This window comes from Theropithecus gelada, chromosome 9 (assembly GCF_003255815.1).
Source record: "Theropithecus gelada isolate Dixy chromosome 9, Tgel_1.0, whole genome shotgun sequence".
Lineage (NCBI taxonomy): Eukaryota > Metazoa > Chordata > Mammalia > Primates > Cercopithecidae > Theropithecus > Theropithecus gelada.
The window spans coordinates 127,629,144-127,653,896 of record NC_037677.1 but is presented as its reverse complement, the minus strand read 5'-3'; the positions used below and the strand labels follow the sequence as shown (position 1 = coordinate 127,653,896).

At 51.1% G+C, this 24,753-nt stretch overlaps 1 protein-coding gene across 1 annotated transcript in view; it reads left to right on the top strand.

Annotated features, from left to right (window-relative positions):
• The window catches only part of TCERG1L (transcription elongation regulator 1 like), a 231,350-nt gene that overhangs the window by 189,117 nt on the left and 17,480 nt on the right, over positions 1 to 24,753 (top strand). The window contains exon 9 of the mRNA XM_025397033.1: positions 17,493 to 17,628. Within this exon, the coding sequence (XP_025252818.1) occupies positions 17,493 to 17,628 (136 nt within the window). The remainder of the gene's footprint in view (positions 1 to 17,492; positions 17,629 to 24,753) is intronic.

Sequence of the window (24,753 nt, the reverse complement as noted above, 5' to 3'; positions counted from 1 at the left end):
AGAGTCCTGTAGAAGTGGTCATGGGGGCCAAGTGCGTAGGTGGTGCCATGTGCTGTGTCAGAGGTTAAGTTTAGGGGTCAGGCAGCCCTGGCTTGGTGCTGCAGCTCTATGTCTTGCCTGCTTGATGACTTTGGGCAAAGTCAGCCAACCCTGATCTCAGATTTCTCATATGTAAGATGAGGCTTTGCAGAGGCCCCAGTGGGCCTTGGGACAGCTGGATGAGATGATGCCTGCGTACCTGCAGGGTGCACATGGCCAGTGGGTCTCCCTCCAAGTCGGCTGGTCACGGTTTGGTTTTGGGAGTTGCCATGCATCAAAGTAGGGAATCCCTGTTTTCCATCAAGCCAGGGGATGGCTCCTGCCCTTTAACCCCTCCTGTGTGGCTGCTGGTCTGCCCTGCCTTGCCTGTAAGTTTCACATAAGGGGATGAATGTGGAAGTGTGTTCCCTCCCAGAACAGGGAGATGCAAGGAATGCTGTGGTTGCTGGGCCCCATGTTTGGCAGAGAAGGGTGGGGAGGACTCTGAAAGGCAAATCAATGAGGGGCGCTTCCCAGGCTCTTCCTGAGCTGGGCTGTTATTGGCCCCATGATGCCCAGACATTCCGTTGGACCCTGGGTCCTGCCACGGCCCACAGGTGCGTTCATCCTGCACCAGGCTCCTGTACCAGCCCTGCTCATGGGATACCCTAGGCCTGCAACAGGAACCCAAATGAAGTGGTCAGGAATCTTAGCACCATATGCGTTTTCTCTTTTAAAAAATGTACTTTTGCAGTAAAAATATTTGCCATAATGAAGGTAAAACAAAATCTTGACTCAGAGCCTGTGCCCATTCTCACCTTTTCAGTCCTTTCAACTTTTTAGCAAAGGATGAAAGGATGGCAAGGAAGAGAGGGGAAGAGGGAGCAAGAGCTGGGCTTGGGGGTGCCTAGCAGGCCCAGCAGCCAGGGGGTCAGGGCGAACTTTTCTGTCTCCTGAGTGCCCATGGAGCCACGAACAAAACACATAGAACTAGACCTGTGTGGTTCTATAGTAAGCAGACACCACAGAATTTTCAGAAACAATGCGAAGAAGAAGAACAGTGTCTTCCCTAAGCCAGGGAGGTGATCAGGTAGGAGGTGGAGCTCTCCTCCCCTAGGGGTCCTGCCGCCTGGCCCCACAGCACATGGAAGCCTGTGAACCACTATGTGTGGAGGTCTAGGGCTGCACGTGGCAGGGCCGGGGCTCACTGGCTGTGGAGGGAGGACGCCTCCTCCTCAAAATCTCCTGGGCAGCTGTCTTCTTGCTACCCCAAATCTCCTCCATAGAAAGTCACTTTTGGGGGCCAAAGGATGTTGTGTGGGCCACAGGGGATGGACAAGGAGCACCTCTGATGGGGGCCAAGGATTCCAGGAAAGGACCCAGTGCAGCCTCTCTGATTTCACCATCACACGTGGACCTCAGCTAAACTGGTCTCCGTTGGTCTTTGGGTATGTGTGCTTAATTTAAAACACAAGACGAGCTTCCTGAGGCACAGGAAACATGGAATGTGGCCATGAGTTGATGAATTTTGAACTTGTGTGGTCGGAAAAGCATGGCGGGATCCGAAGCAGTTGGGCTGTCCTCCTCCTCACCCGGCTGCACTTCCCGTCCCGTGGGTCTGGCCTCAGTTCCCAACAGCTGGCATTCAACAACATCGAAACGCTAATTTTGGTTTTAATCATCCGAATGATTTCTGTCATTGAAAACCAACTTTGAAACACGCACAGAGGTTTTGCATGGAGCTGCCTCCGTTTTGGCAGCTGTTCATTTCCACGTTGGTTCCAGCCTTGAAGATTCCATGAGAGAGGGAGACTCTCGGGGAGGCTGCGGCCCGCTCTGAGGTATGGGAGGAAAACGCTTTGGTGTTCATTTTGCAGCCAGCCCGAGGACTGAGCACGCCCATCCCGTCCTGGGCATTCGTTCATAGACCGGTTTACAAAGCCGCGCCCTCTGTTTGGAAGCATCACCATCGGGCAGGTTTTCCCCAAGCTCTTCCGAAGCACCAACCTGCACGCCCCCGGTTCAGAGCGAATCGCCACAGGCCGGGTGAACCACCAGCATCACCATGGCATTTTGATCCCTCTTTGGGAAGGTTAGGGTCAATAAGTCCACGTACTCCTCAAGCTCCTAACTGCTTTTATGTATTTCTATGTCGTAGAATCTGGCCCGTATAGTTAGAGAACATGCCTCCAGGGGGCCTGCTGAAATCTGGCCATTTGGACCTGCCCTTTTTGTGAGGATAGCATAATTTTGCCTCATCAAAGAACACTAAAATTCTCCCGGAACGTGTGATTCATCAGCAGTCAGATTATGATGTTTAAGAAACAAGCAAATAAGCTGAGATGATGATTGTTTTGGACACCGGTCTCTACTCCCCACATTTCCTGTGAACCCTGGCGCAATCGATACACATTTTGGGCATTCATGCCCAGATGGAATTAAATCGATTGTGAAAGTGATTCAGGTCCACATGAAACTTTTCCTGAAATTCTCTCGGAGGAGAAATATGTCACAATGACAAGCATTCAAATTACTGAAATATTCTAATCTACATGGTGAGTGTCATTTCAAATAGCTTGTTATTTACTATTTAGAGGGATGTGTTCGCAATGACCATGCATCTTCCCTGGGACTGGAAAATAGACTCATGACCACTCGGCCCCTTTCTGCTCAGGGCCTGGAGGTGCTGCCAGTTTCTGATGAACGGGTCTTTTCATAGTTCAGACCTGCTTTGATCTTTGATCTTCTGACTTTATAACTCTCCCTTTCAAATGGGCTCTGGGGAGCATCCCGTCCGCAGTCGCCTTCTATCCCTCTGACCTCACGTGTACAGGGTGGTGGTCTCTGCTGAGTGGTATCACTGCAATTGTCTCCCAACGTCCCCCAAGAATGAGGGCCTGAGCATCAGAAACCTGGACACCAGGGCTCGAATCACACCTGTGATTTCTGGAATTGCTGCGGTGTTTTGAAGTGGAAATATATTTTCTTAAGTCAACAGATTGTTTTGTGTGGCTGTGGCCACAGGCTTGTGAAATGCACAGTGTAGCTTGCATGAGTGCTCACGGGAACGCTCCACCAATTTGCTTCCCTCCAGAGGATGGGCGTGTTTTCAGTACTCTTTTCATATAATTCAGTTACCCCGTATTTGTGACGTAATTAGGGTTTGCCGGGGGGTTGATGCCCATCCCTGCAGGGATCCAGAGATCACCGAGTGAATGGGGGAGTCAGTTTCCCCCAAAACTCAGTACTTTCTTCACAAGGCTGGTTATCAAATATTTGGCTCACTCTATCACCACTTGGAGGTATAAATTTATCAAAATCTCAGGTAGTTTCCTCTCCCGTGAGAGAGAACGTATTTGTTCTGTATTATGAGAAATGACAGGTTAACTCTTCAGTGTGGTCATCACTTCTGTGGTAAGAAACGCTCAACTTGAACGAGGAGGAAGAGAGGGTCAGAGCAGATCACAGGATGACAGGCAGAGGGACACGGGGGCGTGGGCCCTGAGAGGACAGCCAGGGTGGGAGAAGCCAAAGAGAAAATGGTCATGTGCGGGGGACATGGGTGACGTGGTTTGCCTCTGGCTGTCTACCCAACCCTCATCTGGAATTGTAATCCCCATGTGATACGGTTTGGCTGTGTCCCCACCCAAATCTCACCTTGAATTGTAGCTCCGGTAATTTGCACGTGTCAGGAGAGGGACCCAGTGGGAGGTCATTGAATCACCAGGGCGGGTCTTTCCCCGGCTGTTCTCGTGATAGTGACTAAGTCTCATGAGATCTGATGGTTTTATAAAGGAGAGTTCCCACACGCACACTCTCTCTTGCCTGCCACCATGTAAGATGCGTCTTTCGTCTTCCACCGTGATTGTGAGGCCTCCCCAGACACGTGGAACTGTGAGTCCATTCAACCTCTTTTTCTTTATAAATTACCCAGTCTCAGGTATGTCTTTCTCAGCAGCGTGAAAGCGGACTAATACAGCATGTGTCAGGGAAGGGGACTTGTGGGAGGCGATGGGATCATGGGGGCAGTTTCCTGTATGGTTGTCTCATGATAGTGCGTGAGTTCTCACAAGATTTGGGGGTTTAAAAGTTGTGGAAATATCCCCCAACCGCATTCTCTCTCCTGCCACCATGGAAGACAGGCCTTGCTTCCTCTTCAACTTCCTCCAAGATTGAAAGTTTCCTGAGGTCTCCCGAACCGTGCGGAACTGTGAGTCATTAAACCTCCTTTCTTGGTGAATTACCCAGTCTCAGGTGGTACTTTACAGCAGTGTGAGAATGGACTAATACAACAGGTTACGTCAGTTCAAAAGATCCCAGGAGACGGAGTGATTTCCATCAAAGCCAAACAGTTCTATTGTGATAGGAGAGACAGATGGCGTAAGACGGCCCAGTGTGTGCTTAGCTGCCTGACACTGGGTTGAAAAGGCTCAACAAATATATGAAAAAACAAATATACTCAATTAAGGAGTAATAGTTATTTTACCTACTTTTAACTTTTTATTATGGAAAAGTTCCACATAAAAGTTGGAACAACACAGTTCGCCTCCATGCATTCATTTCCCAGCATCAACTCAAGGCCAGCGTTTTTCTGCTTTAGTCCATGCCCCTCTAGATTAGTTTGAAACAAACTCCTCCCAACATCATATAAATCTTATTTGTAAATATTCTATAATACTAAAATACAAGGATGTTAAAAATGTAAGCATGGTAACATAGTCACATCTTTAAAAACAGAAATAATTCCTTAACATTATCAAATGGGCTCCCAGTCATGGTTTAAATTTTCTTGACTGTTTTATTTTCTCTTAGAGGTTTGCTTTCATATCAGGACTGAATCAGTTTCGGGTATTGCCCTCTGCTTCTCTCCTAAGTCTCTTTTAACCTGCTGGTGTGTTCCCTTCTATGCTTCATTTTTATTTTCTTCTTTTGTTTTTGAAGAAGTGACAGATTTTTTACAAGTGTACATTTCCCATCGTTTGGACATAAGTCATTTCATCCCTGGAGAATGGTTTGGACATAGATCATGCCTGGGGCATGGTTTAGGGGCGTGTTCTTCTGTCCTCTGTGTTTTTGGTAAATCTGCAGTCAGATTCGAGCTTTATCAGGGTCAGGTTTGATTAGGACTAATGGTGGCTTTGAGCTCCTTCCATCATGAAGCAGGTAATGTCGACTTGTCTGTCTTTACATGATACAAGCAGATGATTTATCTTGATCTAAGACTTCCTTAGAGATTGCTGAGTGCTCATCTCTTAATTCTGCCATTTTATTCACATTTACTAGCTTGCCTACTTTCATAAAGAGGAACTTACCCTCATAAACTATTGACTCCCTCAAGGTATTGTTTAAACTGAAAACACACAATGAACAGTTGATTCTTTCCTTTAAATATCAATTTCCAAAATACTCCATCGGTTCCCTGGTATCCTCGAAAGATGACCAACTTACTGTGAATTGGATGCAAACATGGTTGATGTTTTAGTCAATTTTAGTTACTATCTTTATCCTTTAGAAGACAATGATAGAGCTAACTCTTGGTGATTCTTGGTTCATTTTCCCAGATATAAGGTGTATCTTATAAAAATATAGGTGGATGCCTTTCTTCCATCAGGGCATTTTCTTGAATTGCTTTCATGTCTTTTCTGTTTCGTGGCTTGGAGTCACCTGTGAACTGTTTGGTTCTCCCTCAGCTTCCTCCTGGGTCACCTCCTTTGCACGCTGTTGACGCTTCGTCATTATGCTCTTTCTGGATTTCCTCTTCCCTTCTCACCTTCTATTCCTCCTATGATGTCATTTATGACATTTATTCACTCTTGTGTTCCTTCTAGTTTATTCTTCATTTCCACTTTTTCCCCTTTCATTTCTAATTATTTCCCAGATTTTCTCAGACTGTTTTTCAAGTCTTTGACCAATATTCTTTTTTACTCATTTTAAAATAAGACATATGCTGATATTTTGTAACACCTATGTTTTTCTTTTAATGTTTAGCTCCTTTTTGAATAGTCAGCTGAATTGTCATTCAATGTCTGGGTGTGCCTCCCTGCGGTTCCTCTGCCACCTGGGGACGTTTCTCTGAGCGTCAGTCCCTCTTGGTGGTGGTCTTGGTAGTGGTATATGGGGTGGGACCATGGTGGTTCTCTGTCATCCCTGTTTAGATGAGACCGTGATAAGCGCAGTGGCCCCGGGCAGCATCCCAGGTCTGTGACTCTGGGACTCCATCCTAGAGTCTGCTATTGAGACACGGGCTGTGTTTTTGGGGGACCTGTCTCCAGATCTGTGGTTCTGGGGCTCCCTCCTAGAGTCTGTGATTGTGACAGGGACTGTGTTTTAGGGACCTGTCCCTTCGCTCTGCGTTGCACTCTATCTGGACCTGCCCCTCCATTCCCTGGCATCTCTGTCTGTTGAGGCAGCTGCTGTACTGAGTTCACCAGTCTGTGTCTAGGGTCCAGCTGTTTGGAACTTCCTGGGCCACCCGGGCTCCTAAGAGGTTTGGACCCTGGAAGGCTTCTGCTCTTGTCTGCCTCTGCTTACCATCAGCCTCTTAGCTGCAGAAGCCTGGGGGCTGCCCCTTGGCCTGGGAATGCTGCTCATGACAGGGTCGCGGGCTGGCTGGTGCTCGGGGCCTGGCTGGGACGTGCCTCGGTCTCTGTCTCTGTCTCTGTCAGGGCCCTGGCCTGGACTTGCCACGCACACTGGTGTTCCTGGGGGTTCTTCACCCAGCAGTATGTGAAGATGTTGTCTATGGGCCTTTTGTTCTGTTGCTCTGACAGTCCGGTGTGAGCTTTTGTGACTTTGGGGAGATAAAAACACTTCCCTTCTGCCTTTGTGGGATTTAGTTTCCTGCCGTTTGTTTTTGTTTTAAATCTCAGAATTCCTCAGAGTCCTGTGTCCTGAGATGCATGTGACTGGGCTGATGTGTCTCCTTCAATGTTACCTAAAATCAACACCTGGAGGCAGCAAGTAGAGACAAGAAAAGAGGTTTTTGTTGCTGAGGGTTTGCTTTTTCAGTGATTAATCAGCCTCCGTCAGCCATGCCCCAAATTCTAGAGCCAAGGTGCCCTGACTGTCTCCCTCAGCTCTTGTCTGGCCCCGTCTAGAGTTCTGAGAGCTCTGAGACCAAGATCTCAGATTGAGAGCTTTGGTAATTTTGCAAATGTTACCAAACTACCTGCCAAAGGACAGGACGTGGCCTGGTGTCTGTGCTGCCCTGGGTGGAGGTAGGTGCTGCCTGTCTGGAGCCACCAGTGAGTTCTCACATGAGGAGGCTGCACAAGTTACAAGTGCAGAAACACGTCCTGGGGAGGGGCTCAGGGGCATCCTGATTAATTGCTGGGGAAGCCTGGCAGCCAGCACTGAAGCTGGTACTAAAACACAGTCCCCAGCAGAGCTCGTCACAAAGCAGGAGCTCAGGCCAGAGCGGCCGCCTTGCAGCACGGAGCTGCCCCGCCTCCCGCAGCTGAGACCTGGAGCTTGCCGCTCACTGGGATTCTGCCCCCAGCCAGAACGAGGCCACCAGCAAACCCTTTTCAGCAGATGTTTCACCTTCTGAGTAGCTCATAAACCTCAGCTGGCAGAGACTTCAGCCCTTCCCAGGCCTTGGTGAGCCTGCCTCTCAGCATAGTGGAGGGTCCAGGAGGCCACAGCTCCCATGGCCTGATTTCTCCTCATTCTGCCCCCTCTCCCCAGCATGGCCCATGTGCCACAGCCACACGGACAGCAAGTGCACACGGGACAGATGAGTGTGGTCACACTGAAGACTGGGAGTGAGCTGTCCAGCCACGGTGGGGCCTGTCTGGCCTTAGGCAGAGCCAGAAATGGGTTTGTGATTCCCGGAAGGGGTGAAGCGGACAGGGCAGAAGTAGGGGTGCTAGGCAGTCAGGAACTGGCCAAGCCAGACAGGCCAACAGTGAGCCTGTGGCTGGGGCACAGGTCCCTGGAGACGCCAGGCAGCCCAGACCCCAGCTGGGAACTCACGATCGCTCCTCCAGGAAGATTTTGCATCCCTGCCCATCCCAGAGCCCCATCTCTGTGCACTGGGCAGTGTCACCTCTGCGTAAGGGCAGAGGAGCAGCTGCTCCAGCTGAGTTCACCCAGCTGCCTGCAAGGTTCCTACTCAGGGCCAGCACCAAGCCCCAAAGCCAGGGTTTTGTTGGTGGCCGTGATCCATCCTGGGGAGGCATCCATCTCGATGCCATCATTGGCTGTGAATCCCGACCATCCACGTGAGCAGAGCAGAGCTGGCGGAACCGATGCCCCTGTGCTCCTGTCTCACCCAGGGGCCTGCAGCCCACCCTGATTGATGTGCCAATCTTCCTTACAGCTGCCAGAGGCACGCTTCTGCACTGCACAGTGTCGAGGCTAAAAAACTAGAGAATACAGATCTTTCAAAGTTTGTCTCATCTGAAGACCATTTGTTACAACCACACGTTAGAATGTCTGAGGCCCCATAAGGCAAAAGATTCATAGAAACTTTGATTCCTGCAGAATTTCGCATTGTGTCTAACACCAGATTTACAGTCTGGCAGTATTTTGATGATAAATTCCCAGCCCTCTTTGCTGGAAGAAAGAACAGGTTCTTCCCATCCATAAAATTAAAAAAAAATGAGATGTCATCCAGATGAACAGAGGGCTGGAACCCAGCCTGGAGAGAACGGCTGTGGATGATCAGAAGCTGCCAGAGATGATGAAGGTGAAAAATCATCACCACCACCACCATCATCATCTTCATCACCATCTTCATCACCATTATCATCATCTTCATCACCATCAGCTTCATCACCGTCATCACCATCACCATCATCTCCACCACCATCTTCACCATCATCTTCATCACTGTCATCATCACCATCACCATCATCTTCATCACCGTCATCATCACCATCACCATCATCACCATCACCATCTTCATCACCATCATCTTCATCACCGTCATCATCACCATCACCATCATCACCACCACCATCTTCATCACCATCATCACTGTATCATCATCACCATCATTGTCATCAAAACTATTACTAGACCAGCCATTGTGTTAAATATTTTAAATGCATTATGTCAGTTTTTCTACCTGGACAGTGGGGTTGTGCTGGTGATGAAATTAGGTTATGGAGGGATGCTGAAGAGGAGAAGATTCGACACAGTGAGCCCTCAGTGGATTTAAGGGATTCTTCTTATTTCATTTAATTCTTACAAGCAAATCCCAAGGGGTTGCTACTATTATTATTTCCACTTTATAGAGGAAGAAATGGAGGGTTGGTGAAATGAAGCGACTTGCTTGAGAACAGAGCACACAGTGGGAAAGCCCAGGTTGCAAGCTCAGAGACCACGCATTTCATGAGCGCCCAGCACTCCCTCCCCAGCTCACCCTGCAATGCAGATCCTGTTGTTCTTGTTGTTGTTGTTGTCATTTGGGCGATAAAGAAGGTAAAGCCTGTAGAGGCCAGTGCAATGCACATCCACAGACAGGCAGCAACGAAGAGCCAAGCCAGCAGGGGGCCCAGCCTTGCTTGGGTCTCGAAGTCTTGCTCTCCGCTCCTGCATGGCGTAGGGCTGAAAATGTCAAAACCGTAGTGCACTTGCAAAAAGTCACCTTGTTTTATAAATTTCTCTGGCAATTTTGTTCAATGAGAGTAGAACTCAGTGGCCACTCATTCGGAAGGCTTACAGAAATGTGGCAATAATTCCATGCTGGACAAATTCCGGAAACATCGCTCAGAAGGGCAAGGTCTGCGATGCCAAGACAAAGGCTGGGGTGGGGCCAGCCTGGGGGACGGGGACTCCTGCATGCTAAGAGAGGAAGGCTGGAGACCCTGAAACCCTGTTCCTTTAGAAAGTAGAATCTGGAGCTCGGCTGCATAGGATGCTAGTGGGTCTTAGGTGGGTCTCCCGCAGCTCAGGAGCCTGGCAGTGGGCCCTGGAATTACAGCCTTGGAGACCTGTCAGAGGCCAGAGATCTATGGGACGGTCAAACCCTGACCCAAGGACCAGGCAGTGTGTGCAGATTTGCATCATCTTGTAGCATCAGCCAGGCAAGGAAAGTTGCACCTTGGTCTACGCTGCGGTGATTGACAGAAGAGTGTCCCCTCACTCTCCAGGAGCCTCCACTGCCAGGACAGCCTGATGTCATGGCTTCACCTGGTGAGGCATCCTTTCCTCCAGGTGGCCTCCACCCACTCATGCCCTACCTGGAACAATGCATGATTTTCAAAAATCCACCAAGGAAACCATGGGGCAGTCTTGGATGTCCAGGAAAACATTTCTGAAATGCGTTTGAGAAGACAGGGGCAGGGCCTCGTCTCCGTGGGGTCCTGACGGAAATAACCACATGCTCCAGAGGCAGCTCTGGGCAGGAACCTACTCCCGCCCTGGCTCCCCGGGTGCTGCCCAGAGCTGTCTCTGCACTTCATGGCTCAGGACGGCCCCTGGCCAGGCAAGCAGAGAAGCGAGCACTAAGTCAGGACTCGGGGCAGTCGGAGGCCAGGATGTGTCACTTTCAGAGGCTCTGGGGTCCCATGTCCCTGGGAGTGAAAGGTCACAGCCCTGCCATGGGTGAGGAGACGTCAGGACCTGGACCCTCGAAGACCTCTGAGCACTGCCCCCCATACCCTCCCCTCACTGGCCTCCTTGCCACTGTCTCTGGAATATTCTTAGATGCTCCTACCTTAGGGTCTTTGCATAGCTGAGCCCTGAGTCTGGAATGAGCCTCCTCACCTCTTCCTAGGATCTGCTTGTGGGTGTCCTGCCTGCCTGGTGATGGTCTCAGACCCTCCCCTCAGCTGTGTTCATTTGTTTGCTTTTTGTGACTTCCTGAGCATCTAGCATCTTTGAATACACCACCCAGTTTACTAACTTGGTGGTATTGGTTATTTGTTACTCTCTGTTCCTCCCTCTAGGATGTGAGCCTAGTGAGGGCAGGGGCCTGGGATCCCAGGGTCTGGAGCAGGGTCCGCTGCAGACACCACCAGCCATGTGCTAACCAAGGGGCCCCACACAACCCTCTGCAGGCCCCTGCAGGTGAGGGTTTCTGTTCAGTCTCATGACAGCCGTGTGGGGCCAGTGGGTTCTGTAATAGATGAACGACCTGGGAGGCTCAGAAAAATGAGGCAGGTTGCCCCAGTTGAGAGGACCACAGGGTAGTCCCCATGGAAATGCCTGCTGAATGTAATTGAAGCGAATTTGATTGCACCCGAGTTCTGACAGCAATTCTCTGACACCAACTGGGTGTCCTACAATTAAGTCTAGTTCTGACACCAACCACCCAGATACTGCAGACCCCACAGGGGAAGGGCTCAGCCCCAAGAAGACCATCCCTACCTCAGACACCAGCTTCAAGTGGGGTCCCCAGGCTACCCTCACATCTGTCTGATTTGGTTACAAATTCTGGAGCTCTCGCCACCCTCCTTCAGGTTTGATACTTTGCTAGAATGACTCGTAGAACTCACGGAAAGTGCTGTACTCATGATTCCAGTTTTATCTTATGATCAAGGTGACAACTCAGGAACAGCCAAATGGAAGAGACTCAGGGTGAGATCAGGAAAGGTCTCAAGGGCAGGGAAATCCACTGGTAATATTCTTTTCTCTGTCCCCCTACATTTGTCTTGCTGCCAGTATACTGATTTGTTCACCAACCAGGGCACTCCTGAAACTCATTGTTCAAGGGTTTTATTGGGGTTTTATTACAGAGAAATGATTGATTAATTTATTGATCACTGGTGAGAAGATTTAATTCAATGTCCAGCCCCTCTCCTCACCCTGGATGGCAGGTGGTGGGTGGGGCTGGACATTCCAACCCTCTAGTCTTCAGGGCTGGTGTTTCCTGGCATGCCAGCCCCCTCGTTGAAACTAAGAACCCAGTGAGTGGCCTCATTAGTGCAGCTAAGAGGTGGTATGGTGGAGAGGTCTCCTTATGAATAGCAAAGGTCATTTCTAGTGCTTAGGATGTTCCAAGAATTTTTTGGATCTCTGCCAGGAACTGGGAGTAAAGACCGGATTAATTATTTGTTATATCATAGGCCTAACATTTTAGGTTCCCAATCCACTCTTCCCCAGCAAACAATACTGCCAAAGGGCCCTTGGGGAGGCTGGCAGTGTGTGGCATGGTGCGGTCACTTGTTAGAAGTGAGGCTGCAAGAGACATCGTTTATGATAAAACAAGACTGAAGTGAGGGCTGGCACAGCCTCTGGAAACTTCCACAGACTGGCTGTCAGCAGGGACCTCTGATGGTAGCGTGGCACCTGCAGGCTGAGACAAGACTATGCCAGAGGCAGGCCAGGGCCGAGGGGCCTGTGCCCATACCTGGGCCTCACAGCTCATCACCAGCAGGGGTGTGTGGTGCTGTCCGTCTGCAGGGCTGCAGCTGGGAGACCTGGCACCTGCAGGCTGAGACAAGACTATATGGGAGACAGGCCAGGCAGAGGGGGCATCTCTGCCTCTGTGCCCACGCCCAGGCCTCACAGCCCATTATAAGCGTGGGTGTGTGGAGCCGTCCGTCTGCAGGGCTGCAGCTGGGAGACCTGCTAGAGGCGTCTGTCTGGTGCTTCCTGTGGAACATTTTTATGAACAAGCTGGATGAAGACGCAGGAGGCCTGTTTATCAAATTTATAGGAACTGCAAAGTTGGGAGGCAGAGCTAGTAAGTTGATGGCAGAGTCAAGATGTTTAAATATTTCATCAGGATGAAATTAACAGGATCACATCTGCATCATAGAATTGCAGTATTGCGAGGCATTTTCAGATCATCTGGTCGGAAGCATACATCTTACCATGAGTAAGATCCAGAGAGTTTCCATATTTTGGCCAAGGTTGTACAGCAAGTCATCCTCACCTGTAAGGCTCAGAAACACCTTGACCTCATCACATCTGCAGACAGGCCTCTCCAGAACCAGGTCCTCCCTCCCATGTCTGCATTTTCCCCACGTCCCATGGCAGCACCCTGGCAGAGTGACGCCATCTCAACCTGTGTCAGCGTCTGTGTCTCTTCTCTGCTCATGTTCTGTCTTGGAGCCGTGGTCCACTAGAATGTCTGCTGTTTCTGCAGAGTCTCTCCAATAATTGTGTTCATGGGAACACCAACCGGAAGCCCACCACAGGGATACCTCTGGCACTGACCGTCTCTGCACTGTGGATTTCAGCCCTGACACACCTGTGGCAGCTGAGGCTTCACGTGTGTGTAACCTTAATTCACGTCCCACTAGACTGTAAGCTCCTTGGGCAGTGAGGGGCTCCTTGTTCCAGCTACAGCGTCGCAGGGCCTAGTATGGGTGGACACACCGCACCTGCAAGCTGGAGAGGGAGGGAAGGAGCAGGAGGGGTTGCTCTGAGGGGTCGATGTGGACCATCTCACTGAATCCACATGACAGCCCTAGGTGAGTGCTAGGACCACCTCATGGGAGCATGCTGGGGCTGAAGGCGTCAGTACATTTGCCCACGTAGAGGTTTGGATCTTGACCCATCCAGCTGGGCTGTCTGAGCCTCCATCCATCTGGGTCATGCTGTGATGACACCTGGGTGTCAGCCTGCGAGGGAATGGGTGGGTGCCTCAGCCTGGCTGGAGAAGCTGAATATCACACATCCCATTCCTCTAGCCTGGAGCCAGCAACTGCTTGGTGTTTGTCATTCCTCTGCCAGGGCAATGGTTCCAACCTCAGAGATGGTTCTGCAGAAAGGATCAGGGTGGAGAGAAGTGCCTCTGAGGGTTTAGGGGTGTGCTCTGCACCCACAGCAGGTGTGCACAGCCTCAGATGGACCATTAAAGTGTCTTGTTTACAAAGGGAAAATCGTGGCTTTGGTTGCAGTGCCCAGAACCCAGCTCCATTGGATCTCGGATATGTGCATTTTACTGGATAATATGCTGCCCTCTGCACATGGGCAAAATCAGAAAACCTCAGCTTTACAGACTTACCAGCGTGGGACAGATGCCTGCATGTGCACACACACAGGCTCACTCACACACACGAATCATTAACAGATCAATTGGCCAGCTCAGAGGCTGGGGGAAGGGACAGAACCAGGAGAAGAGAGCTCAGGGGTGGGATGGTCACCACACTGAGGGGCAGCAGGCAGGGAGGGGCTGACCCTGGGCGTGACAGCCCCCCGCCCAGGGTTATGGTGCCCAGATTTCAGGAGCACCTACCCTGGTTAAAGGTTGACCAAGACCAGGCCCCTTTCAACCTATACACTAGACCTGGAAAACTTCCCAAATCCATGGGTTACCTTAACGAGGCTTCTGTGATGCAGTAAGGCTGCCTCCCCGGCTCGCAACCGGCAGTGCTTGTGCATACCAATTAGTGCGTCCTCGGGGACGCCGCCTTTACTGGCAGGAAAACCATGACTTGAGCTATCTTTACTAAAAGCATTAGAATTCACTTTTTGTTAAAGGTACAGAAATCATTCAGCCATAAGAATATCAAAGATATATTTAGCTAGTTTGCATTTGCTTTCAACCGATTCTAACAGAACTGATAGCCATTTGGAAGGCATGCAGCAGTCCTGAATAGAGTATTGTGTTGAATAAGCTTCAACACACCATCACCGCACAGTCTAAATGTGCCTTTTCTTCTTATTTCAAGTTGCAACAATACAGGCCTTGTTTCACATTTCTATTTTTAACTAATGAAAATTTATTACAGGGAAATCCTAATTATACCCTTTGGAGTACGATACAATTAGAAATCCACTGGTAATATTCTTTTCTCAAAATTCCATGTAATTGCATAAGAAGCAGAGAATGTAAATTCTCTTGGAATAGTTGGTCTATAAATACAATTCTCGAATGGGCTGAGCAATCTTTCTGTTTCTTTGCACATTTTGTATTCGTTGGGATTAATCCATATTACAGCCCCTGTGAGTGAAAACCCCTTGTTAGACATAAGGCATTGTATATTCTCAGCACATCCTCAACATGGTACTAATGAATTTCCCAGGACCTTGGACAGACCATGAGGAAACACTTCTCACTTGGCAGGTGTTGGGAGGCCTGGACGGCCGGGTCTGGCCCCTAGATGACCACCTGTACCTTTTCCCGTCTGACCCCTTACTTCCTCTCTAAATGAGGAAGTAGTGTAATCTTCACCTAGCATCCAAACCTCCTGGGGGAGGCCCACTTGGGCCACATGAGCCTGCATGGTGGGAGCTGTCCTGTGCATTGGAGGACATTTCACAGCATCTCGGGTCTCCACTCCCAGGTGCTGGTAACATCTCCCCAGTTGTGGCAACCACAAATGTCTCCAGACCTTGCCAAATATCCCCTGGGGCAAAATCATCCCCAGTGGAGAACATGGCACTATTGTCAAAACCAGAGCTGGACGGTAGTTAAAGCCATAAAATCAGATTACATTCACGACTGTTGCAAAGGAAGAAAAGAGACCAGGCTCAATTCCAAATTTGGCATGGAAAAACAGGAATTGATAGCCACGGTCAGGGTTGGGGGTCAGTGGATGGAAAATTAGCAAGAGTAGACTTCAGGGATCAGGGAGTTTTGGCTGAATCAACCTCAGCAGATTCTTGCTGAGTCAGATCTAGGGGATGGCGGAGGATGAGAAATCTGATAAAGTGTCCAGGTGAGCAGAGTAAGGGAAGGGCGGGGAAGACTATGGCTAATCAGTTTAGCAGTACTCTTAATGCAAAGGTGAGCATGGAAGTTCAAAATCCTAGGCCTACTGAAAAGTTCAGGGGAACCTGAGGAGACCATGGCCCAGGAGAGACTCTTGCCTCTAGGCCAAATCAGAAAGCTCAGACAAAGGTTCAAAAAAATCACAGTTCAGATCCCAGGGTGATCTGGTTTTGAAAGGAGCAGGTAAGGCCTTTAGATGCACGTTCCTGCCATTCCTACATCTCCAGGCACTTAGGGAGCTCCCAGAATGTAGGAGGCCCTAAGCCACTGCTTATGAGAGGACTGCTCTTCATGATTGCTGGCTGAGCTTGACCTAAGTGCAGCAGAAAATGAGGGAGCTCGGCTGGGCGCGGTGGCTTGCGCCTGTAATCCCTGCACTTTGGGAGGCCAAGGCGGGCGGATCACGAGGTTAGGAGATCGAGACCATCGTGGCTAACATGGTGAAACCCCGTCTCTACTAAAAATGCAAAAAATTAGCCGGGCGTAGTGGCGGGAGCCCGTAGTCCCAGCTACTTGGGAGGCTGAGGCAGGAGAATGGCGTGAACCCAGGAGGCGGAGCTTGCAGTGAGCCGAGATTGCACCACTGCACTTCAGCCTGGGCGACTGAGTGAGACTCCATCTCAAAAAAAAAAAAAAGAAAATAAGGGAGCTCTCAAATGGGTGGTCTGATGATCCATGGGTAGGTGTGGGAGCAGGGCCAGGCCATGGAGCAGGCCCATGAGGGCTCAGCATGGTCGGACTGAGGGTGTGCCAAGCCTGCGTGGGTTGAGTCTGCCCATCCTGGAGAACAGGCTGCATCCTGAGGTGCGGGGGGCAGCTGACGGACCTGCTCCCAGGCAGGGCCAGAGCGGGAAGGAGGGGAAGCCAGACACAAGAACGGTGTCTGCATTTGGCCAAACACGTTCTCCCAGCAGCAAACATTTAATTTTTTCAAAAGAATATTTCTAGATGCTTCTTAGAATCCAGTGTAGAACCATAAAGAGATCTATCCACATGCAGTTAAAATAATGCAAGGGGGAGAGTTGGTACTTGAAAAAGGTGGGCCTCTCACATTTCTTCCATAGGAGTAGAGTCCCGCCTCCCTGCCCTTGTGGTTTGAAAGGGAGTGCTGGTCAGCTGCCTAGCCTAGCACAGTCAGCTCGTGGGGTCCCTCCCTCCCTGCCCACCCTGGGTTTCACCTTGTGCAGCTCCTGCTGCTGCCCACAGTGTCTGGGGCCTTGGCAGGGGCCACCCCTCTGCTGTAGGAGGGAACTTCTCCAGGGCCCCTGGGTGATCCCATTCTCCACTGTCCTCTGTGCCTGGGGAGGGGTCCCAGCCTCCTTCTTTGTCACTGAAGTTTCCCTTTGGGGTTAGATCTCAGGACACAGATGGTTCTGTGCATAACTGTCTTCCAGGCATTTGTCCAGAACAAAGGGGCCATGAGTGAGTGAAATGATTGTTCGGATGAAAAGCCTGCTACTTACCCCTCCATGACCCCGTCTCTGCAGCGGCACCTGAGGCCTGGCTTCCCTGCCGTGGGCCGTGGGCAGCACGGGGACCTGGAGTGAGGGCCTGCCCGGGAGACACGCCGGTTGGCCTCCGGGGTGTGGTTCTGCCTGCAGCTGAGCTGCAGCTTCTCGCAGCCAGGCCCAGGGCTGGGACTTCAATTCCAGCCTCCCGCCCTGGACTCAGCCAAGCCCCGTGCCTGCCAGGAGCAAATGTGCCACCCTTGCTGGGGAGACCACGTCAGGCTTTGTGAAGAGTTGTCAAAGAGACTGTGTTTCTGAAAGAGTTACCTCAAGGAGGGTTTGTAAAGGTTGTAATAAGAACCGGCTGGGTCCCCATGAGTGTGTCTAACTCTCTGCATCTTGTGTCCCTGAAGGACTGAAGGCTGCGGGAGTCCCAGGCCAGAGGAAGCAAAGAGAGAGGACAAAGGCACAAGGACGCCACCCCCACAGATCCTCCTGCCCCTGGAGGAGCGTGTGACCCACTTCCGGCACATGCTGCTGGAGAGAGGGGTAAGGCGCAGCGGCTGAGGGGCTGCACTCCGGCGGAGACCTGGGGAACAGCAGCTGAGTGGCTGTCCCTGCCTGAGGGACGTCTCCTCCTCACTGAGTTCATGATCAGGCTGAGTGACCATCCCAGGGCCTGAGGGATGCTTCCCCCTTACTAAGTTCCCGGTTGTGCTGAGTGAGGGGCAGGTGCTAAGTGAGTGGAGGCCGAGGGGCAGCCAATGTGGAGAGGAGGTCCTGCTTCACCTCTGAAAGGAGAAAGGTGCCTTTGTGGTTTCTCCTGTGGGCATGAGGCCTGAGAGGCCGGCAGGTGGGGTCCACAGGGAGGCCAGGTCCTGGGTGGCCTGAGGAAGCACACACTGCGCAGATGGGGTTCCTGCGGGAGCTGGGCCAGGTTGCGGCGCCCGACCTCCCTGTGTAGCTTCCCCATGGGGTTGTCCATCCTACCTAGTGGGACTCGCTCCCCTAGGGATGAACGTGACTGTTTTTAAAATAAAATTAGGATATCTTCAGTGTAGCTGATTTCCAAATCTCACTTTGAATTGGGGGCCGGGGGGATTTTATATTCAGATCCCCTTTCAATGACTATCATTTCCTGCTTTGGCTCTGGGTATAACATGAGCCAGAGGCAGTATTTCAGCCCCGCTGGATTTCCTCAGAAAGTAAGGCTGAATGCAGACGGCAGTGATGGGCCCCACCTGTGAGGATATTTATAATGAACACACAAACGGCCTTTCAGACTGAAGAGCAAGTTTCCTCTGCAGCCAGCACCCACCCCCAGGCTGCTTTCCGGCCCTCCCACAGCTGGTAACTCCCAGGGTCCTGGAGAGGGGCAGGGACGGAGCTGCCTGGAAACGCAGCTCCCTGCGGAACAGAGAGGTCTGAGCAGAACCCTCATAAGGGTTAGGGCTGGGGCGCTGTCCTGGGTCTGGGTTAAACCCTGGGGGAACAGGAAACATTGAGCAGATCCTACCCTTTAGGAATGTTATGGAGGAAGGAGCTGGTCCCACCCACCCCCAGGGACACGTCTCCTCCAAAGCCCCTTGAATTTGAATGTGTGCACCTGTTTATGTATTTCATCATCCACTCAAAGGTAAAACACAGCCCTGGGCCTCAAGGAACCAGAAGGAAACGTAGGCGTGTGAGCTGGTGACTGCAGTGCGTGTGTCAGGCTGAATTAACACACGCGCCGAGAGGCACGGAGCACAATGTGGACTCACACGTGTGTGGAGCCGGCCCTGGCACGATGCGCCACCTGGGTGTTGGTTTGTTTTTCAAAAAATGTTATTTTAAAAGCTATTTTTACTAGGCTCAAATTTTGTTTTAAAACAAGACTTTAGTCCCTCCCTCTTCCTGCCCCCCGGGCTTCCTGCCCTCCTGGGGGTCTTTGTTGTAGTTTCTCCTAACTTGCTCTCTGCAGGGTGGCGAAAAGCTCTCGCCCTGCCCCTGCCGCCAGGTGTTCCCCGTGTGCCTTCACGGACTCTTCTTTTTTTTTTTTCTTTCAAATCTTTTATTATTATTATTATTATTATTATTATTATACTTTAAGTTCTAGGGTACATGTGCATAACGTGCAGGTTTGTTACATATGTATACTTGTGCCATGTTGGTGTGCTGCACCCATCAACTCGTCAGCACCCGTCAACTCGTCATTTACATCAGGTATAACTCCCAGTGCAATCCCTCCCCCTTCCCCCCTCCCCATGATAGGCCCCGGTGTGTGATGTTCCCCTTCCCGAGTCCAAGTGATCTCATTGTTCAGTTCCCACCTATGAGTGAGAACATGCGGTGTTTGGTTTTCTGTTCTTGCGATAGTTTGCTGAGAATGATGGTTTCCAGCTGCATCCATGTCCCTACAAAGGACACGAACTCATCCCTTTTTATGGCTGCATAGTATTCCATGGTGTATATGTGCCACATTTACTTAATCCAGTCTGTCACTGATGGACATTTGGGTTGATTCCAAGTCTTTGCTATTGTGAATAGTGCCGCAATAAACATACGTGTGCATGTGTCTTTATAGCAGCATGATTCATAATCCTTTGGGTATATCCCCAGTAATGGGATGGCTGGGTCATATGGTACTTCTAGTTCTAGATCCTTGAGGAATCGCTATGCTGTTTTCCATAATGGTTGAACTAGGTTACAATCCCACCAACAGTGTACAAGTGTTCCTATTTCTCCACATCCTCTCCAGCACCTGTTAGAATGGCGATCATTAAAAAGTCAGGAAACAACACGGACTCTTCTTTATCCTGGTGGACGGCCTGATGCCCAAGAGTCCAGCCGGTGACTGGGCGGCCCTCTCACAGGAAACCTGCTTATATCAGCACATGCCCTTGTGATGCGTCTTTACCAAGATAGTCACCTTCTAGGAGAGCCCTGCCTGGGAGCAGTGTCAGGTTCGGGGTGTCACTGGGCGAGAGGCAGGAGAGGCCGTTTTGTGACCCACAGGTCCAAGTGCAGGCAGTTTCCCAGTCCTTACTGTCATGCCCCTGCGACTGCATGGCCCTTGTGGAAATGACTGTAATTCTGAGTTTCCGAATAGGCCTGGCCAGGCTGGCCTGGTTGGATTATCAGGCAGGAGACACGACCTGTCTTCCCTGAAACATGATGGCATCGTGGACATTTGGGAAATAGGAATAAAACATTCCCTTTATCTTACTAACGTCCAAGTTTTCCATCTCTTTGTTTTAGAAATGAGCCAGGCCCAATTTACCAACACAGTTTTAAACTAACCTACCTGCTTGAGAGGCCGGCCTTCCCTTCCCGGGCAGGGATGCTGGCGGACTCAGTTTACGTGGCCTCTTGAATTTCTCCAAATGGCCTTGGTTGAGAGATTTTACTAATGAGATTTTCAGGGCTTTTTACCCCAATGAGAGTGGGTGATTCATTTCAACTTTTTCTTCTCAGATTATTATACAGGAATCAGCAAAATCATCTGAATGTGAAGCAGTAACCACAGGGTTGTGTGTTTACCCTGAGAGAAAGGGACCAGGGTGAAGCCTAGTCCTGTGTCTCATGAGGATTTTCAGGAGAGGCCCACACACAGCTCATGATAGAAAAGATCAATCCAAATTTGCTGTGAATATCATAAAGCAATGGCACTATTTATGACTTTTCAGCTTTGTAAAATATGCTGGCAGATTTGCTCGTGCTCAGGAGAATTTGATAGCTAAACCCACAAGGTTTCTAGCTGCTTAACAATGAGGCACAGAAAGGTCACTTTTTCATGGACTGAGTGATTAATAAGATTTTTTTATTGCATTTGTTCAATACTTCAGTTCAGAAATTCATGTACTTGTGGAGTGATGAAAGGTGGACCCTGGGGTTTTTAGTAGTTTAAAAAGGGCAGAGTTTGGGCCCTGCCATGGGGATTGTGCCCTGGGGCAGGGGGATGAAGGTTTTGTGGTTTTGTGGCATGTAAATGATGGTTCAGCAGAAGGTTTGTTTTTTGTTTTGTTTTATTTTTGGTTTTTTCTTGCTAGTACAAATCCCAAAGAAGCTTTCTTTTAAAACTTTAGTCCATCAGGAGCAAGTTTAATTGAACAGCAGGTTATTAATTTAATGCTGCTGTTTAGTTGAATACATTAGAGACATTTTATTGAGAACACTTTCCTTCTGCAAAGTCTCTCTCACAAGTAGGTGGTGCTCACCCAGGGGCCAGGAGAGAAAGTCCTTTTGAGAATACTCAATTTCGATTTAGGGACTTAGGGGCTGTCCTTGGTCCTTTTCAGGGATCCTTCTGCGGGTGACCCTGGGCCAGAACAATGACCAGCCTCGGGGACCCTGGCTGGCAGTGTGGTGGGCTACACAGGAGAGCCCTGGGACCACGTCTGCATTGGGGTGAGGAATTCACAGAGCAGGGTTCCTGCAGGCTTCGCTATGATGGTTTCTCCCTACACTAAGATGGGTGTTGACAGCGAGGCTGTGGGGTGAGTGGGTACAAACCAGACAGAGGCCCCTACAGTCCTAGGCAGCAGGCGCCCCTCCCAGGCAGCAGGAAGGGCAGCGTTGGCCTGTCCGTCTCCCTGGATGAGTAACGTCTGGTGCTCTTCCCTCCCGTCAAATGCAGGCAGCTCTGCCTCCCAGGAGCTTCACCGGGCCCTCGGCTGGGACGCGCATGCGCAGAAAGGCCTAGGTTGCTGCCAGGAAAGGAGAGGTGCCTGTGGGGACAGCACCCTTGAAGGTGCCTTTGGGAGTTGGGATTGCCTGCTCTAATTTCTGGAATGGGAATATAATTACGCTTGTGTGAAAGTAACCCTCAAAAGTAAGTGAAATCAGCTGGCTATATTGTGGAATAACCATGTAAAATTGCGTTTATTCAGCAAAAGAGAAAACAAAAAGTTAGTAAACTACTCCGAGCCCTGAAGGTGGGGGTAGGCGTTGATGTGCCCCGAGGCAGGGTAATACAGGGATGCAGACGGAGGCCTCGCCTGCGGGCCCAGGTTCCCTTCCACGCTCACTCACAGTTGCCCGGGTCCACCTGGGGCCACCTGGGCTCACAGGAACTCTGTCTGTGCTGGCCACTTCCACTGTTAAACGTTAGGGATTTAACGCCCCAAGGGCAACCCTCAACCGAGGAAGGACGGGGTCAGTAGGTGAAAACCTGCTTCCCAGTCCTCAGTGAGGATACCTCTCGGGCAGATTTGGGCACATTCCTCGCCCCATGGCCCACCCTCCATCGCTGGCTCCTCTCCTTCCGCGTGTCCGTTCCCAGGACCGCCTGGAATCACCTTCCAAACAAACGCCTGCACCCTGGCCCTGGCCATGCGGCTTCTTTAGGGGTCTGAGCGTAAGGCAATGGCCTCATCTTCAAGGATGAGGTGGGAGCCCGGTCATTCTGCCCTGGGCTGCCACACTTTTGATGGTCGGGGACTCTGGAGCAGCGGCAGCCACAGGCTCCAGGAATGTTCCCCATCCCTGAGAGCAGGCAAAGTCCAGGGGCCAGGAGAAGAGGGCCGCAGAGGGGGACAGGTTGAAAGGGAAGGAGAATGGCCAGGCAGTTTCTCAAAAATGAAGTCTGTCCACATGCAGCTGGCATCATTAGGGCTTGTGGGATCATTAGGGCTTGTGGGAGGCGCAGTGTGGGCCTGGGGGACAGGGGGAGAAAGTCTGCTGGGGGTGGGTTGGGGCATCTGGGCTCAGAAGCGGCCAGGTGGGCTGCAGATCCAGGCAGGCATCTCCAGGACAGTGCGGGAGCCGGAGCTGGAGAAACAGAGCAGGCAAATCTGGACAGAGCTCGGGGACACGGGTGTGGCCCAAGTCTTCAGCCCCCGGCCCTGGAAGCGGAGGTCCTGGGCTCAGGCCCCAGGGAGGTTTTTGAACCCTCCTCATGTGGCCCCTGGGAGTGCTGTGTGGCCGGGGCCCACTCCCCCACTCTCAGTGGTCTTGAACTTCTGCTGCCCCAGCAGAGGACTTTGGTCAATTTTCCTGAGACCAGGGGAGACAGGAAGAAACAGGAGAGATGAAGACGGCAGGAAGGGAGGGAGGGGACTGGCACTGGCCATGCAGCCTGCAGGCTGCGCTGAGAAGAGAGGCTGGGGGCAGGGCCCATGACTAGGGACCAAGGGACCTGGAGATGCATTTCAGCTGCTGGGGTCTTACTTGGCAGCGGCAAGGGGAGGCCGCCCTCAACACCTTGGAGCAGCCTGGCTTGTCGGTCCGTCTTCTTGTGTTTCCAACACAGCGTGAAATAATATAGCATAATGTTACCTGGGAGCTTTATTCATTTATTTACATGAGTGAATTCCACGCAGGCCCCAGGATAACCAATCGCAGCCTATCCTCTGCCCACGGGGCATGGGCGAGGGGAAGGGCAGGCTGTGCAAGGAAATCGTGATCGTATTTCAAAGGTCCAGCTGCAGGGTCGTCAAGAGAGGAGGGTAATTGTGACAGATTGCTTCCTTCCTTAGGACGTTTGCACTCATAAAAGCCAGAAGGAAAAATCACCTCTAATTCGATTAACACTTCATGCTCCCGGTCTATTACGGCCATTTGAAGATACAAAGAAGTAAAAGTAAATACATTTTGTTTGACAATCAAATTTCATCAAAACATTAGCTTCCAGGACTTTCATAAAAGTAACCAGGTTTGTCTTTGAGATGGAAGTTCACCATGTTTGGGAGACCCTGTATGACCCAGCTTTCCTTGAGGGACAGAGACCGCAGCTCCCGTCCCTGGAACACACTGAGGACCACAGCAGGGAGCCATGAGGCTGGGTGGGGGCGGACGGTGCAGACAGACAGACGGACAGACACGCGTTTCTGCAGACGCACACGAGTCTGCCTGGCTAAGCCCAGCCCCAGCGTCAGGGTTGGAGAGGGCATGGCTCCAGCTTTCCTTGGAGAGGCCATGGACTGTGCCCCTGACCTGAGGCCCTCTCAAGGCTGGGGCTTTATCCTCCAGTTCGGGACTTGGCAGGCGCCATCCTTTTGCCAGCTTTCGCCCTTTACTCTAGTCATCAGGATCCCTGGCCTTTTCCGTGATCCAAGGATTGAAAAATACTTGAAAGAGCCTTTTTGGTTTTAGAGATGGAAGGTAGCGTTCTGCTTCTGTCGGAGGCTCCCTGCCAGTCCAGACCTGCCCCGTCCTTGATGACCTCCGAGAGCCGTCACACACATGGGGCACCTCCAGGACGTTGGCATCCCACATGTGGCTGAGCCGTCCTGAGCTCTCAGCCACTTTAGTTGAACTGAACCCCCTTTTCTCAGAGCTGACGCATCCACCGGAACAATGCACGATGAGTTTCTCAGTCTCCAGAAAGGCTTTTGGTGAAGCTGGGACTGAAGTTAGATCTAGTTTTCCCTGGTGTTGTTTTATAAATGGTGACCTTTTCCTTTATGCCCAAGGTCTTGGCCGCCTTCCCAGGGCTGAGGTGCCTGGTTTCAGGCAGGGGCTCACCCAGACCCATCCACAGCAGGAGGCATGGACAGTGCTGGGCTCGGGCCATGCTTTGGGGTCTCTTCCCTGCTGAGAGTCTGCTCAAGCTGGTGTGGGTGCTCAGGGCAACCTGGGGCTCCTGGCAGCCACTCATCACTCTGCAGCACAGAGAAGCAGCCCCCTGAATGCTAGGAGGGAGCTGGGGCGAGACCACCAGGGCCTCGAGCACCCAGCCGAATTGTGGACTCA